The sequence below is a fragment of the Peromyscus eremicus genome, chromosome 17 (assembly GCF_949786415.1).
Source record: "Peromyscus eremicus chromosome 17, PerEre_H2_v1, whole genome shotgun sequence".
Taxonomy (NCBI): domain Eukaryota; kingdom Metazoa; phylum Chordata; class Mammalia; order Rodentia; family Cricetidae; genus Peromyscus; species Peromyscus eremicus.
In genome coordinates this window covers 15,178,410-15,197,418 of record NC_081433.1, presented here as the reverse complement: position 1 = coordinate 15,197,418, position 19,009 = coordinate 15,178,410, and the positions used below count along the sequence as shown (strand labels likewise).

General features: G+C 47.5%; 1 protein-coding gene across 1 annotated transcript in view; it reads right to left on the bottom strand.

Moving 5' to 3' along the window:
* Positions 1–264: 264 nt before the first annotated feature.
* Plat (plasminogen activator, tissue type) overlaps positions 265–19,009 on the bottom strand; it is a 25,795-nt gene continuing 7,050 nt past the window's right edge. Inside the window, exons 2-14 of the mRNA XM_059244281.1 lie at positions 14,609–14,696; positions 13,571–13,613; positions 10,913–11,050; positions 10,412–10,522; positions 9,934–10,108; positions 9,000–9,091; positions 7,340–7,514; positions 5,834–5,919; positions 4,417–4,612; positions 4,158–4,294; positions 3,917–4,057; positions 3,302–3,465; positions 265–1,158 (exon numbers count right to left, since the gene is read on the bottom strand). Coding sequence (XP_059100264.1) covers positions 1,000–1,158; positions 3,302–3,465; positions 3,917–4,057; positions 4,158–4,294; positions 4,417–4,612; positions 5,834–5,919; positions 7,340–7,514; positions 9,000–9,091; positions 9,934–10,108; positions 10,412–10,522; positions 10,913–11,050; positions 13,571–13,613; positions 14,609–14,683 — 1,692 coding nt within the window. The 5' untranslated portion in view covers positions 14,684–14,696 and the 3' untranslated portion in view covers positions 265–999. The remainder of the gene's footprint in view (positions 1,159–3,301; positions 3,466–3,916; positions 4,058–4,157; positions 4,295–4,416; positions 4,613–5,833; positions 5,920–7,339; positions 7,515–8,999; positions 9,092–9,933; positions 10,109–10,411; positions 10,523–10,912; positions 11,051–13,570; positions 13,614–14,608; positions 14,697–19,009) is intronic.

The window sequence follows — 19,009 nt, the reverse complement described above, 5'->3', positions numbered from 1 at the left end:
ATGACCCCTTCTCACTCTCACAACTGAGTTCTAGTGAGTTCTCTGCTGTGCTGGGACCGGCTCCAATCTACTTCATTTCTGTGAATGCCTCCTGCCCATGCCAGCTTTCCCCACCCTGTTTCTACTGTTGGTGGCACCCAGAATATTGCCTTGCGGGTAAGCAGGATTTCCCATGTTTGAAAGGAAGTCTTTCAACTGACTCCAAAAAAAAAAAAAAAAAAAAAAAAAGAACGGGGAACACAAATAAACCATGGATACATACCATTTGAAAAGTGTGAAAAATACCTCTGGGTTTATTATTTAAGTACAATATAATACAAAGTCATGATAACAAAGTAAAAACTAAAATAGATTAATATATAAATATGCTAATGCTGCTTCATCAATTATTAAAATCACATAGTTCTCCCAACTATCTATAATGTTTATAAAGATAAAAAGATTTACACTGTATACAAAGGAATACCTCCCAAGAGTTGAGGAGTGGGAAGGACGTGGAGAATATTTGATTTCAAGGGTTTTATGGGGCTGTGATCTGGCCAGCCAACACTTCTGTCTCTTCTGCTGGGCCCTGTTGTAACTATAAATATGTATCCTTGTCCCTAATGCAAACTTCTCTCCTGAAAGATCAAGCTGTGTTTTATTGTTGAGACATGATCTTGTGTCTTGTAGTCCAGTGTACAAAATGGCGGACCAGGAGAGTGGACTTTGGTCTACCTTTCTCTTTTAAATCCTAGAGTTATGGGAGGGTTGGCATTTTCCCATCTTCTCATCAGACAGACTTTATCCTAAAGTCAGACCTTCGTCCCTGAAAACTTAGGAACTGTGAAGTACCTGTCATAGATAAACGCTACGTCCTCTCCTACAGACCCTCCGTCCCTCTGCCGAGTGGCAGTCTAGGAAGATGATAAAGTAAAGAACGTTTGGCCTTTTAGGTGTGTTTTCTATAGAAGAGGAAGGCAGACCCTCCTCCGGATCCAAGGAGCTGGGTTTTCTTAGTCATTGCTTCATGTTGTCTTGAATCCAGTCTAGGTAATTAGTAACCTTTGTATATATCCCAGGGACATCCTTCTGCCCACAGCCAATGCCCCAGCTGATGATACCAACCAAGGTCATGTGTTTATTGATCATACACACCAGCGGTCCTCCGGAGTCACCCTGTGGAAGAGCATAGATTGTTTGTACATATGGCAGAGTATTTGGATGGCTCTTTGTCGTACGAAGACTGCAGCCCTCAGAGAACTTGGTTCATGGAGGGAGACTTGAGGCTATAGATTAAACTGTATCTTAATTCTGGTAAAACAGCATTAAGAACCTGACACGGTGGCACATGCCTTTAATCACAGCATTCCAAAGGCAGAGGGAGGGGAATTTCTTTAGTTCAAGGCCAGCCTGGTCTACAAATAGGGTTCCATGCCACTCAGGACCACACAGTGAATGAGATCCTGGTCTCAAAAAACCAATAAATAAATAAATATCCACTAAAAACCCAAAACCACAGACTTAACTGTTCAGAGCAGGGGTGTGGCTCAGCAGTAAAGCAGTCACCTGACCTCTGAAAAAGCCAAGAGCTCCATTCTTAGCACCCAGAAAACGCCGGGCGGTGGTGGCGCACGCCTTTAATCCCAGCACTCGGGAGGCAGAGGCAGGCGGATCTCTGTGAGTTCGAGGCCAGCCTGGGCTACCAAGTGAGTCCCAGGAAAGGCGCAAAGCTACACAGAGAAACCCTGTCTCGAAAAACCAAAAAAAAAAAAAAAAAAAAAAAAAAAAAAAAAAGCACCCAGAAAACAAAAACAAAAACCGCTCAAGCTTTATAAAATCTGATTTGAGTGGGTGACATGGTGGTGCACACACCTTTAACCCCAACACTTCGGAGGGAGAGACAGGTAGCTCTCTGTGAGTTCGAGGCCAGCCTCTTCTACACAGAGTTCCAGGCCAGCCAGAACTACATAATGAGATCCATCTCTTAAATAAATAAATAAATAAATAAATAAATAAATAAATAAATAAATAAAATGTGATTGGGACTCTGCTACTAATTAGTTGTATGGCCTCAGTGAGCTATAGTTCACTTTTCCTAATCAGGTGGTTACTATCCAGGTCTTAATGTGAGCGGGTGCTCTGTGCTGGTTACTATCTGGGTGTTACTGTTAGTGATGCTCTGTGCTGGTTACTATCTGGGTGTTACTGTTAGTGATGCTCTGTGCTGGTTACTATCTGGATGTTACTGTTAGTGATGCTCTGTGCTGGTTACTATCTGGGTCTTAATGTCAGTGATGCTCTGTGCTGGTTACTATCTGGATGTTACTGTTAGTGATGCTCTGTGCTGGTTACTATCTGGGTCTTAATGTCAGTGATGCTCTGTGCTGGTTACTATCTGGATGTTACTGTTAGTGATGCTCTGTGCTGGTTACTATCTGGGTCTTAATGTCAGTGATGCTCTGTGCTGGTTACTATCTGGATGTTAATGTCAGTGATGCTCTGTGCTGGTTACTATCTGGATGTTAATGTCAGTGATGCTCTGTGCTGGTAACTATCTGGATGTTACTGTTAGTGATGCTCTGTGCTGGTTACTATCTGGATGTTAATGACAGTGATGCTCTGTGTTGGTTACTATCTGGGTCTTAATGTCAGTGATGCTCTGTGCTGGTTACTATCTGGATGTTAATGTCAGTGATGCTCTGTGCTAGTTACTATCTGGGTCTTAATGTCAGTGATGCTCTGTGCTGGTTACTATCTGGGTCTTAATGTCAGTGATGCTCTGCCTGTTACTATCTGGGTGTTACGTCAGTGGTTGCTCTGTGTGGTTACTATCTGGGTCTTACATCAGTGGTTACTCTGTGCTTACATCCTAGCCCCTTAGTAATTAGGAAATGTGAGTACCAAGTCCAGTGAGGACTGAGAACCTAAAACGCTTTGCTTCCCAGGCACTTTAAGAACTTTTTCTCACATTCTATCAGTATCTTGCATCCCGGGGGCATGCCTTTCCTCATCCTACAAAGCAGGTCCGAGTTCCCCAACGCCTTCAGAAGACAAAGATTTAATTATGTTGCTTTACCTATCATTTCAATGGGGCTCACAGGGAAATCCTGTGCTAGGTGGGGTTTCCTGTCCACAAACTCAGAAGTTCCCTGCAGTTTTGATTTCTTAAGTTTGAGGAGCTTTGACCTTTCTCTATCATTTTCTTCTTCAAAGCTCCCAAGTGTCACACCCTCCAGCGTGGCTCTTACTCTTCCCCCTGCTTAAGAACCTGCTGCCAGGGCAGAGAGGAGGACCCAGGGTGTTTGGACAGCGTGTTTACCTGGCAGGCGTCATGGAGGTCTTGGGTGCCTCCACTCCGGGTGTCTCCGGCACACAGCATATTGTTTGTGACGGTTTTGTTAGACAAATGCTGTGACGTACAGCGGCTCGATGGGTACACCCTAACATGAGCCTCCTTCAGCCGTTCAGAGAAGAACGGGGACGCTGGAAGAGAAGGTACAGGTGGCTTAGGGTCTCAGCATCACTTACCAGCCTTTGGGATAGAGAAAGCTGACTTTTCCAGTAACAGCTGACATTATTAGAAAGCTGAATGACACACCCAGGGTCCCACAACTAAGCAAGATGCAAGCTGAGGGTACAGACTCAGCCTGTATAATTCCAGTATCTAAGAACACATCCACCTTTACACCCTTCCTGTCTGTCTCCACTGGACTGTAAAGCCCTTCAGAGCGCTTCCCTGTCCCAGCTTTCTGTGACCCGCACACAGTGTCCCCGGGAATGCAAGGAAGCGGATGGTAGCTTCTCATCATACAGACAGGCAGAGTCCTCGCCTGCCAGAATGGGGACCAGAACATTGTGTGACCGCCGCTTCCCCTCCACCGGCCTGACTACCACATGATAGATGAGGATGGGACCAAGACTTCCTTCCACTTACATTCCTCATGCTTGCCATAGCCAGACAGCTCACACTCTGTCCAGTCGGGAAGCTGCAGGTTGGGGTCAGGGAGGCAGGCCGTGCTGACAGATCTGCTCTCCTGGGCACACTGTTTGGAATCTGACCTCAGCTGCAGTAATGCTGGGAGCAAGAGAAAGGAGGAGAAGAGTGAATCAGGGAGGTGGGGGAGGGGAGGGACCAGGCTGAGAAAGAAGGGCGTGTGAAAATAATGGCATTTTACCAATGTCGTTATCATAAGTGTCGTCATCAAATTCCTTATGGACTATATATTTTTCAATCACAAATGTCTGCTCCTCTTCGCCAGGGACCACCCTGTATGTTCTGCCCAAGACCACTTTAAGATGCTGGGGAGGAAACCTGGCAGAAAAACATTATTACGATGTTTTGTAATTTTTTTTTTTTAATTGCGGTTGGTGTTTGCCATGAGTGATTCCCATGGGCCACTAGCTCCGAAGCCTCAGAGAACGGGAAGCCCATACCTCTCCAGAAAGCAGTGGGCTGCAGACAGCACCCAGCAGGGACTGATCAACACTCCTCCACACAGGAACCTCTCTCCAGGAGACCGCCTGTTCTTGACAAAGATGGCAGCCTGCCAAGGGTGTGAGGTGATGTCTGTGAAGAGTCCTCCTTTAATTCGAAACTGAGGCTGTTTGTATTGCCTCAGGCCACAGGTGGCTGGAGAGGAAAGAACAGAGAAGGGGGAAGGGGTCAGACCTGCAGTGTGAGCACAAAGCTGAGAGAATCCACCATAGCTTTTTTTTCTGTCAGAACCTTGATTTTTACAGGCTACTGCCCTTCGGCACGCTGGTGCAGAATGATGGCAAAAGCCACACCTTTCCTTTGCTGAGTGCAGTGATTGCCAGATATCATAGATGTGTATCTTAATCCTTCCCAACTAAATTGCAGGAAGGCAGGGAAACTTACACTGGTGGGTCCAGTAACACCAGGACTAGACCCCAAGTCTGTCTGACTCCAAAAGCTGGGAATCTTTCTTCTGTACATTCTGTACACCATTCCTTCCGATCTTGCCTACAGTGATTTCTTGGTTTAAGATAACACATAGGCTTTAGGCTTGCAGACTTCCTTCTGAGACCCCTTTTCTTTTCCATCTATTCTGCCTGATCTATCCTTCAAGGCCAGTCAAGTCCCCCTGCATCACAAGGCTCTTATTAACACGGTAGCCTTTGAGGTCCTTATGGACTTCCTGAGATGAACCCTTCACAAATGACCTTATCTGGGAGCTCAGTTTATGCCTTACTTTCTAATTAGAGTTGGCTCTTAGAGGAACACTCTGGCTTACCGTGTGTTCATGGGAACGGGGTAGTAATCTATTCTTGGGCAATTTCCAAACTAAACTTTCGTGCAGGGGACATGTGCCAACTTGAATTTTCTGGCTCCCGTTCTCCATTATCAACTCAGTTCCCCTGTGTTAACTGGGCTCCATGGGGATGTGGAAAGGCACTGAACTCGGTAGGCCACATGACTTCTGAGGGCATTTTCAAATAAATGGACACTAAAGTGTCCCTGTCACCAGGCTACTAGAGAAATGTAACAGCTGCTATCTAAGGAGCCACAATGTGAGACCTCTTTCTCTCCACGGTCACCAGGACTATCACCACCTTCAACAGAGGTAGCCAGAGAGAAAAGCTGGGGCCTATTGCATTTGAAGAGAAAGTGACATATTGGTTTTCCTTTATGTCCCTCCTTATTACCCCCGACAGATCTGGACAAGTATGACTGTCCACCCTAGCTTCAGTCACCGCTGCCCCAAAGGCCTGGCCTTCCTGGAGGTCCAGAGGTTACAGAGGCTAAGACGGTGGTATAGACACAGGGGGTGGCAGAGAAAATAGTGAAGAGGTGAGCCTGGGGAAGGGGGAGTGGTGGAGTGTCTCTTACAGCATGGGGACATAGCGCAGTATTCCCACGTCAGCTTTCCGTCCTTCAGCACGTGGCACCAAGGCCTGGCATCCCCGTCTGGATTCCTGTAAAATAAGAGTTTGAGAGTTTCAGTGACAGTCACATCTCAGGAATAGAAGGAGGCCAGTCCCGTGGCAGAAGCAAGAAGCCAGGAGCAGGGACCCCCAAACTCTGCTGGACTCTAGCAGGCCCACCCTGGGGGAAGAGAATTCCTTTGAGCTTCCATTTGTTCTATGAGTGACACAGTGTTGGGGAGAACTGGAGCTGCCCTGTGGAGAGGTTTTTACAATAGAACATAATGGGAAAGAATAGGGCTTTTGTTTGCAAAATCTCTGTATCGTAGGCGTAGGCCGGGGAGATGGCTCATTTGGTCAAGTGCCTACTGCATTCTCATGAGAACCAGAGTCTGAATTTCTAGAACTCACATAAAAAGCCAGCAGCTCTGGGTCTGGTGGAGCACACCTTTCATTCTAGCACCCAGGAGACAGAGGCAGGCAGGTCTCTGCCTACACAGTGAGTTCCAGGCAAGCCTTGTCTACACAGTGAGTTCCAGGCAAGCCTTGTCTACACAGTGAGTTCCAGGCAAGCCTTGTCTACACAGTGAGTTCCAGGCAAGCCTTGTCTACACAGTGAGTTCCAGGCAAGCCTTGTCCACACAGTGAGTTCCAGGCAAGCCTTGTCTACACAGTGAGTTCCAGGCAAGCCTTGTCTACACAGTGAGTTCCAGGCAAGCCTTGTCTACACAGTGAGTTCCAGGCAAGCCTTGTCTACATAGTGAGACCTTGTCTGAAAAAAAAAAAAAAAAAGGTCAGGCATGGCACCCCTGCTCCTGTAATCCCAGTGGGGGCAGGAGGCAGGGGTTTCGGGGCAGAGAGCGGGTCTCTGAAGCTCAGTGGCCAGCCTAGTTTAGTAGATTAGTTTCAGGTTCAGTAAAAGACTCTGTCTCAAAAAATAAAGGTAGAAATCAAGAAGAATAAAGATACCTGATGTCAACCTCAGGCCGCGCACACACACACACACACACACACACACACACACACACACACACACATGTATGTATACATGTACCTTCATGCATGTGCATACACCCACACTAACGAGTACACATATACCCCACTCCTGCCAAAAATAACAAAACTGATGTATCTTGTTTCTCAAAAATAAGTATAGGGCTGGAGAGCTTCCAGAGGTCCTGAGTTCAATTCCCAGCAACCTTACGGTGGCTCATAGTTATCTCTAATGGGAATCTGATGCTCTCTTCTGGCATGCAAGTATACATACAGATAGAACACTATATACATAAAATAAATGAATCTTTAAAATTTAAAAAGATTTATGTATATAAAAAATAAGTTGAATTGTAGAAAACTAACAGGTTTGTCTAGATAATGTCCATTATCTTTCATGCTTGACACTGAATCTTCTCCCACCTGATAACCCAGTCTCTCTGATGGGAGCTGACTCCCTTAGATCATGGCTACATACCGGCAATAATTATGTCTGCCCAGGCCGAGTGCCTGTGAGTTGGTCCTCCATGCCGTGTAACTTTTGCCTATCAGGATCATGGAATTCCACGGGAGGCAGGAGACCTTAGATGTAGTGAGGCTGTGGGTGCCACGATAGGTTAACCCATTTCCAACGTAACATTCCTCACTTTTTCCTGGAACAAAATATATCTCAAGTTAAAGCTGAAGTGGTTAAATGTTGATGTAGCAAGCTGCAGAGGTTCAGCAGGAAGGGGTGAGTTCCACCCGTGGTGACGGTGCTGGGAGATGCTGTGAAGGCATTAGAGGGGTTACTGTGACAGTCCATGATGAGGGGGCCCGGGCGCTGTCGTGGGGTCATGCTGACAGCTCTGCCTTCTCAGCTTTGTTCTGCCAGCCTTACCCACTTCCGTCTATTTGCCCCACCCTGTCCTTGTTCCCTTCTGTGTGAAACTGACCAAGTCGGCCTCTCTACTTCACTATGGTGGAAAGGTACCTGTAAAGTTATCCTGATCCTTGAACCCTAATGTTGACCAGAGGTGGAAGGAATCAGCAAGAGAAATCATGCCTGGTACTGGAAAGCTAGCCAGCTACCCAGGGCTATTAAAGTCATGGTATTGGAGGAGAGCCTATAGCAGCCATTTTGCTAAACCAGCACAATCCCTAATTACATTCTAAGTATTTGTCCTCATACCCAGAGGTAAGTGTAGTCCTGAGCCCTCATCAAGGAAACTTCTCTTCAGAACAGAGGGACAAATCATTATAGAAAGAAAACCGCAACCAATCAAAACGAAGAGTTGTGGAGGCCCGTCCCATTGGATACAAATACTGCACCCAAGGCTCAGGAATCATTTGGGAAGAGGGGGCGGAAGGACAGCGTAAGAGCCAGAGGATCAAGGAGCTTGCTATGAGTCTCCTAGGAATGTCAGAAGCCACACCCATAAAGTCTCACCAACATGACTGCCTAAACAAGAGCAACAACAAGAGACCTGCCAAGCAGGTGGGAGAAAGTCCACGAGGCCTCAGCCCGGCAGAGAGAACTACAGGCAAATAAGGAAAGCTGAGAACGGGAAATATAGTCTCCCCCAGGGGAGAGCACGCCAATTGGTTATCGGTACCAAACAGCCCTGAAAACATACCTACAAGTAACTAAAGTTAAGAATATATATACATATATGTATATATGTGTGTGTATATATATATATATATATATATATATATATATATATATATATATGCATGCATGTAACAACAATTAATGAAAAAAAGAGGCCATGAGTTTTAAAAAGAGCAGCAAAGTGTATGTGGGAAGGTTTGGAGACAGGAAAGGGAAGAGGAAATGATATAATTATAGTCTCAAAAACTAAAAGAAATAATTAAAAAAAAAAAACCCAACAACCCAAAAGGACAAGAAACCATGGGTTCAGCTTCATCCTATGCTTTATAGATGAGGATGTTGATGGGAGGTAGGGAATCAGCCCAAGGCTAAACAAACCGCCAGCAGACAGGCTGGTTGAGGAGATAGCCTTTCGGCCGCTTCACTCCGCAGCCACACTGGCTAGCTCCTAGCCTGCTCCTTCCTTCCTTGGGCATGAAAGGACAGTTAGATTTACAATCCTTGGAGATACTTCAGGGGAAGGTGCAGGGTAGCTGTCACTTACCCTTAGGGCAAGCTGGTGTGCTGCAGAACTCTGAAGTATAGCTCCCTGCCTTGAAGACGTAGCACCAGGGCTTCGCGTCTCGGTCAGGGTTTCTGAAAAATCAGCAAGGGAGGAACAGTGAGGGTTGAACAGAAAGCCTCTCCTCCTGGCCCAAGGACTAGACACGTGTTTAGGGGCAAGGTTAGTGCATCACGGGCCAACTGCTGTCAACTTTTACTATGTTAGGCACGAGTATGACTTCATTGCGCCCTTGATTGGGGGATTAAGCACGTTATAAAGAAATGTGTAAGGGTGCCAAGTTGACAAGTGTGTACAATAACTGCCCGTGTGTCAACACGGCTGACCTATAGTCTCGGGTATATAATTAGACAATGACCCAGGTACTGCTATAAAGATGTTTTGTAGCTGTGGCTAACATCCACAATCAGTTGAGTTTTAAGTTATCCCAGACAAGGAGGGTGCATTTTTGTCTTGTCAGTTTAAGGCCGAAAAGCACCAAGAAAAGCAATGGCAGTTCCTGCCTGTTCCCAGCCCTACAATTACAGATTCAGATGCCTACCCAGAGATGTGAACTGATGCCTTCAAATCTACCTCTTCTATCTACCTACCATCCATGTGCCAATCTACCAGTCACTGATAGATGAATGCATTGATATATCTATCGCCATCATCTATGTGTCTATTTATGTATGCATGTATGAATCTATCATCTCTCTACCCATCTACATATGTCTATGCAATGTATGCATTTACATATCTATATAGCTATCTATATCTGCCTGTCTAAGGGTCATCAGCTCTGCTTTTCTAGAATACATGATCAATTGGCCAGGTCTTCCTCTGAATGTAATATTTAATACCAGACACACACACACACACACACACACACACACACACACACACACACACTCACCCTGTGGAAGACACCTCTCACCTGCAGTAATTGTGATTCCCAAGGCCCAGCTTGATGGCATTCGGCCTCCTTGCATTATAGGGCTTCAGGGAGAGAACACTGCTATTCCAGTTGACGCATTCGGCCCCATTTTCCGCTGTGCTCCACATGCCCCTGTAGGTGATGCCCTGGTCCTGGAAGCATGTGGCTCTGGTATCTGATTGACAAAAGGACACCAAAGGGCTCTCAAAGGAACCTCTGCCTTGCCTCAGCACAGTGGAGCAGGCTGGCTGCTGAAGCCCCTGGAGCTCATCGTGAGCTGGGTGGACAGGGTCACACTGTGGCCAAGAGAGACCTTGATTGACACTTCAGGCTCTGACCGCTTGGCCCAATACTGTCCTTCTCGAAATGACCTCATCTCTCCTCCCCTGTCCCCTGCCCTCCAGCACACAGTTCCTTTCCTTCCCTGGTCTGTTTGCGAGGAGAATGTCGCTCACACACACCCAACCAAAGCGCTCACCTATGTCACAGCGTTTCCCAATAAATCCATCAGGGCACTGGCAGACGAAGTCGGAGAAATACAGGGCCTGCTGACACGTACCCCCATTGAAGCATCTTGGCTCACTGCAACCTGTGAACAAGGAAACCCCGAACTACTTTCAAAGCCGCTCCAAAAATATAGGAATTAAAATCGCAAAAGTGTTCTGTATGTCAGCCACCGTTCCACAGTGCACAGCGCGACTAACCCCACTGCCGACTACACAGTATGTGTATTGTTTCCCGCTCCACATATGTGGACACTGAGGCTGGGCAAGTGAAGGCTCCACCCACCCCCTCCTCCCACCCCTACCCCCACCCCTACCCCTACCCCTACCCCCTCCCACCTCAGTTTCCTGGAGTGCCTTCACCTTTGCCTGGGCAGATCACACCCAAAACATGCTGAAGATCTGACTGTGCTAGGAAGCACTGAGGAAGGGCTTGGGGCCGTGAGCCTGAGCCTCCCTGAGAAGATGGTACGTACTTCTGACAGGCACGGAGTGGCACTGCGCTGAGCCACCGATGCACCTGCAGTATTCCACCCTGCTGCTTCTGACCATGGGGCGCAACCAGGACTGATGCTGTTGGTAAGTGGTCTGTGTTTGCGCGTCTCTGCAGGTCACTGCAGCACAAAACAGGGTGGGCGCGTCAGGACACACGCAAGAAGAGAGGAAAGCCCTACCACTCCGGACTCTGCGTTCAACACACAGTGAACCCTCTGTAGCTCTGTGGTGAGGCCTAGAGTCTGTCCTGAGCATGTGTGGTTTTCTTGTCACTATTCCTTACAAAATACATCATAGTGCCCCGTTATTTTTATATCTGGGACCATAGCATTTAGAGTATATTAGATACCATGGATAATCTACAAGTGACTTTAAGTGTATGGGAAGATGGGTTTTGCACAAATACCATGTCATTTTACAAAAAAAGATTTAAGCATCTGTGGATTTTGGTACCCCAGGGAGGCCCTAGAACCAATCCCCAGTAGATACAGGTGACTGTAATCTACTGTGTATTTCTCAGAAATATGATGATGATAGCAAATACTTTTTTTTCCACTAGAACTCTTTTATTATTATCTTCCTTAGATGAACCTTTATTTTGAGATAATTTGACTATTAAAATAAATTTATACTAAGTAATAGTCTATTTTCCCACTTTAGTTGGTAAGTTGGGGGACAGTGGTGGTGGTGATGGTGGTGGTGGTGCATGCCTTTAATCCAGCACTCAGGAGGCAGAGGCAAGCAGATCTTTGGATTCAAGGCCAGCCTGGCCTACAGAGCAAGTTGCAGAACAGCCAGGGCTACACAGAGAAACCCTGTCTTGCAAAAGCAAAACAAACAAAATCAGCGAAAACAATACCTCTCTGTGTAACTCACTACCGGGGTTTCCAATCTGTAGAGTATTACCATTCAGAAAAAACACTTTACGCTAAAGTAAGGGAAACTGGCACTTACGTCTGTCCGAAAATGTGCTACTTTAATAGGATTTTTCATGTAATAAAACTATAGCAGGCATTTAGCAACCGTTTTTCTGAAGAAGTATTGACTTGGACCACAGGGTAACTGAAAGTGGGATGAAAGAGGGCACATCTGCCTGTGTTTTGTCTGTCTCCTTTACTTTGAGTCAGACACTGACTCCGCTGAGGTTTATTATTCATGTAGTGTCCACCAAAAAAAAAAAAAAAAAAAAAAAAAAACCACCCAGTGGTACCGAGGAATTCTATTCCTCTTCAAGCTGAAGGGACAAAGATTCGAGTCCCCGAGGCTCCAGATTCCAAAAGCTGCCTAAAGGTCTCCAATCATCTTCCTAAGCCTGCAATCACCTTGGCTTTCTCCAGTAACAGCAGAGCCTTGCAGATAAACCCCACCCCAGGGAGAGCTGTTATCCACAAGGAGGAGGCTGGGCCTACATGAGGGACAGCATCTCAGGGAGGCCGCTCCCCTCTCAGGCCACATCTGGAGCAGAGCTGCTCCATTCTGCATACCTCTAGTTCCTTCTCTACCACAAACAGGAGCTTTGAAAGCACCACAAGGGACAGTCTTGGGACACTGAACCCCTTTCTTTGTTCTCTGGAGTTTAGAGGAGTGTTCCAAAGCTAGCCTTGGTGGTACACGGCTGTCATCGCAGCACTTATGAGGTGGAGACCGGAGGATTGCTGAGTTTGAGGCCTGCACCAGTTACATGGTCAGACTCAGTCCAGACTGGGCTATATAAGGAGACTCCATCTCCAAAAACAAACAAACAAATTACAAAACTAAAAAATTAAAAAGAAAGAAAATAAATGAGACAGAGAGAAAGGCCTGGCACCCCCTCACCTCACAAAAGAAAGAGTGAGGAGGAGGGAGGGCAGGGAGGAGACAGAGAAAGACAAAGAGAGAGAAATGGAGAGCTGGGGGAGGGATGAGTGGGTAGAAGGAAAGAGGGAGGGAGGGAGGGGCAGAGAGATAGAGAGAGGGGGGGGGAATGGTAGGGACCTGAGGCTGGACTTAGAGCTGGTTGATTTCCAGTCAAGAAAGTCCGTTGGGGGCATTTTTTACTCTTCTTGGAATCCTGATGGAAACCTTTGCTTTCTAGAATCAACTCAAGACAGGAACTTAGAAGATTTCTGTGAGGTAGCCCAGGTCAGTTATTCCGATTTTACCAACAGGAAGCGATGGAAACACAGGGATGGTAGCAGAGGTTAAGTGGACACAGGCTGGGAACACCTAGAGGACTGGGCAGCAACGCATCCCCAGGTTCTGCTGGGGGACCTTGGCAGCCTCTGTGAGTCATCTATGTCCTTTAGGGCTGTTCTCTCATCTCTGTATCAAATGCTTTGAGCCATATTGAGACGGGGTCTTGCTGTGCAGCCCAGACTGACCTCAGCTTCCCAAGTGCTGGGATTATAGGCATGTATGTACCACCCCCACACAGCTATATGTCACCAGCTTTATTATCCCAGGACAGCCTGATTAGGTTCCCCTGGAAACTGGGCTGGTTGGCCCCAGCTGCCTGACAAACGGTGAGTAAGCAGGCATTTCCACAGAATCACCTGGGAAGATCTCATAGCCATCCCACAAGCCGGTACTGGGTGGAAGAGTGACCCCATGAGTGTCAAAGCATTATGAGGCCTGGGCCTGCTTCCCCATCCACCCCTTACCTTTGTAGGTCCGGGCTCCTCTTCTGAACCTGTTGTGCATTCCCTGCAAAGAGACCAGGATGGAGGAGACGTCAGTGCAGGCCGGGGAAGACCAATCAGGAGCCATCTGCTCACGAGCTCCCCTTCAGGTAAGTGGTCTCTGGACAGAGCACCCTTTCCTTACCTTTTTGTCAAAGTCTCTGCTCTTTCTACACACCTAATGCCACCCAGAAGAACTTGGGGCACAACAGAAATGCTTCCGATTTGTGTTGTCCAATGCTGTCGTCACTAATCCCATGTGGCCATAGACTGCTTAAAATGTAGCCAATGTGACCAATGAACTGAAACTCCAATTCTACTGAGGTCATTTTATATTTAAGTAGTGGCGCATGAATAGTGGATTCCAGAATGGGAATCCACTTGCATGCTTTATGTAGCTACAGCTCTCGCAAAATCTTGTGCCCAGCTGTTGCCCATTTGGCCTTCCACAGTCCCCTGTGTTGAGGTGAGATTTTGGAAAGCGGGTGCAGCTTCTGTCAGCATACCTACTCGGTGGTTCACGATGCCTGTCTTTTCTTAGTACCCTATGGATGCATTCAAATACACCCCCCATCCCCCATCCCCGACTGCAGACCATATCCCGGCCCTAGGCAAGTTCTTTCCCACTGAGCTTCACCCTAGGCCTTGGTTCTTTGAAGCCTACGTTAATGTCAAACTTGTGATCTCCCCACCTCCTCGGCCTCCTCACTGGTGGGATTGCAAATGTGTACCACCCTACTCACTGGCACACACATTCTTTAACAAACTGGCTCTAAAGAAGGCAGTCAAAGGCACAGAAGCAGCGTTGAGCTTTTCAGTCACAGACGCGCTCGGACTCTGCTGCCCGGTCTTGGATCGTAAGTATCCTACCCAGAGGGGAGTGTGTGCGGTGTGTCTGTGACCACTGCTCGGAACTTCTCCCAACCCGACATACTTGGGAGAAGCATGAACGCTGGGTCACACCATGAACATCTGTAAGCTTGGTGGTCCAACCGGGGTGAGGCATGGAGGTGGACCCACCTGGCCAGGCAGTGTGAAAACCACTCCGCAAAGCAGCACTACACACAACAGCTTGGTCTTCGTTTGGCTCCCCATTTCTTCCGTGTCCCTTAAGTTTTAGAAGAAAAAAAAAACAAAAGCAATTACGCATGTGATGTGGCAGGGCAAAGGACCGTAGGAAATTCAGGACCCTGTGACTTTATTTCAGGGGAGCCTTTCAGCATTGACTCTTACAGACATTGTCTGGAAGATTTTACACACGTCTGTCTGTCTGTCTGTCTGTATATATATGGCATTAAACACATACACACAGCCATGCACTCATCTCACCACCCATTTCCAGAACTTTATCCTGGTGAACCGAAATCCTTTCGCCATTAATAAATGGCTCTTTGCTCTCCCAACCGCTGGCCACCACCGTTCTACCTTCTGTGCCTGTGATTTTGACTACATTGCGTACATCACAGACATGGGCTCATACAGTGTCTGTCACTTAGCACGATGTCCTGAAAGGTCATCCACACTGTAGACTTCTTGCCCGTTTGGAGGCTGAATGGCAGTCTGTTGTTGAGACCGTGATTTGCTTACGCAGTTATCTGCTGATAGATAATGTTTGCTGGAAGTGGTTTTTCCCAAGCATTCCTGTGGCCCGAAGAGTAAGTCAGACCATCTCGGGCACTTCTTGGCCACTCAGGGGCCACATCACCTGGGCCTGACTTCCTGAGAGGGAACCCCTGTCCTGGGATGAGCTAGGAGTCACAGTACTGTCTTCTCTAATTGTTGTTTTTCACTCTTTACTCTTTTAGGGGGCCCACCACCCAGCTCCCAAATAAGTTACACACAGAGGCCGATTCTTAATTATAAACACCTAGCCTTAGCTTGGCTTAGTGTCTAGTCAGCTTTCCTTAACTTTAAATTATCCCTTCTACCTTTTGCCTCTGGGTTTTTACCTTTTTCTGTTTCTTACTCTGTGTAGCTGGATGGCTGGCCCCGGCATCCTCCTCCTTCTCTCTCTCCTTCCTCTTTTTCTCCCAGATTTCTCCTCCTATTCATTCTCTCTGCCTGGCAGCCCCACCTAGCCTTTCTCCTGCCTCGCTATTGGCCATTCAGCTCTTTATTAGACCATCAGGTGTTTTAGACAGGCAAAGAATCACAGCTTCACGGAGTTAAACAAATGCAACAAAAAACAACGCAACACATCTTTGCATCATTAAGCAAATGTTCCACAGCATAAACAAAAGTAACACTCCTTAAAATAATACTCTGTACCACACTAACTACCTCAGAAGGAGTTGTGGAGATTCTATTACTGGCATGTCATGGTGCCAGGTGACCTGCCTCAGATGCCCCAGCTTTGGTAACTGTAATGGACAATCCTGCTTCTGAGGCATGGCCTTCTTCTCCCATCAAAGGGGAGGCTCCCTCCATGTTGGCCCCAGTTCCCTTTGGAACACCTGTCTCTTTTTATGCAGACACACAGATCTGGTGAAGAGCAGATCTGCAGCAACAGTGGTGGCATCTTCTGTTTGCTCACTGAACGGGATCTCTCTTGACCCCCCACCCCCATCCAGTCTCCACTCCCCTTCCCCCATGCTTTCTGCTTTTGGTGGCTGAAAGTAGGTTAGTTGGCCCGGTTCTCTTGTGGTCTGGCCAGCCCTCTCATTCCTCCGTCCACAGCATCAAAGCAGGACTTTCCTCCCCTGACTCATTTCCCTTCAGTCACAACAACGCTGATTCCCACCACTACCCACTTAGGCCCCCCCAAGCCACTGGCTCCGAAGTTACCAGCATCCATCCTGCCTGCCGACTCTGCTTTTTGAAAAGGACAGCCTTTCTGGAGTGCCACCTAGCCTCTTCACGTGCCCCAAGATCCCTTCGGCTCCAAGGTGAAAACAGAAAAGGAGGTTGAGCTGGGAGACTAGTGCCTGCTGTGTTCATCTGGAGCTGCAGGGAGGGAGCACAGAGCTATAAGGAGAATGTAGAGGAGCAGAGAAAGTGGTTCAGTAAGAAAATGCATGATGGGATGATGGTGATGGCCACAGTGGAGGGAGTGTGAAGCCTCAGAGGAAGAAGTACAGAGACCCAGGGGAGGAAACAAAAAGCTGTGTGGGGAGAGAGTGAGCGCGTTGGAGATGAGCTCACAAGAAGTCCTGTCCTGCTGGACCCACCCTCCATGACTATTCTCCCTGATAGGGATGGAAGGGCTCCCAGGATCTTTGCTCTTCTTGACCTGCCCCTAGCAGGGTTGACTGGGGGCTGGGGAAGCCTTTCCTCACTGGGGGCCAGCAGGGCTATAGCACCTTTCTGCCTTTGACAATTCCAAAAGGAAGGAAGTGGCGATGGAGGCCACCCCAACGGGCATGTGGAATCTTTTCACGGGGAATTTTCCCTTTCCCAGCTTCCTTTAACTTTTCTCTTTCCCAGTTTCCCCAAAATTCCACTTCAATTCACCCTTAATTCTGTCGCTAGAGTTCAGTGTAGCTACCCCCTGATTTTCCTGCCTTAGTACCTGGTGGCCTGGAGGACAGGAAGAAACTGAACATTTTTGCAAATGTGACTCAATGACTCAACCCCTCCTCTTTACACGCCAGTCAGCCCATTGGGGGTTGGGGGGTGGGGTGGGGGTGGGTGGGGTGGGGTTTCTAGTCTCTGTTCTAGAAACCTACTAAGTTACTGGGGTTGTTTCTGTGGTTCTGGGACAGGATCTGGCTGTGTAGCCAGTTTGGTCTTGATGACAGGGCAATGGTCCAATCCTGCTTCAGCATCTGGAGTGCTGGTGTCTTAGTAACTTTCTATTACTATGAAGAGACGCAGTGCCAAGCCCAAGGCAATTTATAAAAGAGAACATTTAAGAGGGGGATTGTTTACAATTTCAGAGGGTGAGTTCATGACCAACATAGCAGTATCATGGCAGCAAGCAGGCTGGGCTCTGGAGAAGTAGCTGAGAACTTACCTCTTGATCCATAAGCATGAGGCAGAGGTGGGGGTGGGGGATGGGGTGGGGAGCAAAGTAGGAATAGTGTGGGGTTTTTAAACCCCAAAGCCCACTTCCAAAGACACACTTCCTGCAACAAGGCCACACCTCTTAATTCTTCCCAAACAGTTCCACCAACTTCAGACCAAGCATTCAAATATGAGTCTGTGGGGGGTCATTCTCATTCAAACCACCACACTAGGATGACAGGAGTCCGCCACCGTACCCAACTAACTCGGGGCTTGCTAGATGTCAGACAATTACAGAGTAAAAAAGTGCATCAATGATGCATATGCGCACCCTGCTCTCCCCCAAGAGGCCAGCTCTTTTTCCGGACAGCAGGACAGAAGGGGCAGCAGATAAAGAGGCGGAGCTCACAGACAGGGCTGGCTGTGAAGACTCCAAAGGCTGCATGGCATCATAGTAAGTCCCTTCTCTACAGGAGGGACAGGAGCTCAGGGTTAAGGACTTGTCACTTGCTCGCATCTATCTGGGCTTTTGGCCTTGCTGGGCCTTGAGCCAGTGAAGATGAGTTGCACATAAACAACCAATCTCTCTTTCTACACTGAGAGAATTCTAGCAGGCTGCTGGATGGGCCACATGGCATTAAGAGGATGACAGGGGAGTTAGTCACAAGCCAGATGAAAAACAGTGCAGCCCCAAAGCAGGAGAAAGAAGGGGAGGGAAACCTGGAAGCTTGTTTTGATTTTGTGGAAACTGGGTATGGAGGTCACAGTCAATGCTGGGACAGAAAATAAAGCAGCCAGTAGAAGTGTGGACCGAAACTCAAGGCCCAGAGGGTGAGAGTTTGACTCCATAGACTCTAGGCACCCACCAGAGGTGTTCATGGGTGCTCGTGGGTAGGGTTTTAGGAATCCATCTGAGGCTTGCTTTATGAGTACAAATATATAAATTGTTTTCTGTGTTCTCTTCATGTTGCATATATAGTAATTTCCCAGTATTATTAAAGAACTAAAATGAAACAAAATAAACAAGCAAAAGGAAAGAAGGAAAGGAGGAAGGGAGGGAGGGAGGAAGGAAGGGAGAGAGACTAAAAGGGAGGAGCAAATGGAAGAGAAGGGATGGGGAGGCAGGGAAGATGTCTGTCTTAACTTTGGTTGGGCTGTTGTCCCTGAATACTGAGAGGGTTGGTAAAATGACTGTGAGACTGTCATCTCTAAGGTCCCAAAGTCCTGGCTCTGGCAGGCCCACCCTTGCACAAAATTGGGTTTTATGGATTTGAAAAGAGCACTTTCTTTAGTGACAGTCCAGCAAGTTGACATAGCTTCTGTTGTATGAATTAGAAAATGCGGGGTACATGGCTTTGCCAATAAAGCTCGGTCTAGATTTCCAGGAAGCGTGGTGTTGACGGGCATTCTTGGGTAGTGTGCAACCTGCACATCTGCATTTGTCAGTCGAATCCTCTTCTGAAATACGTGCTCATCTCA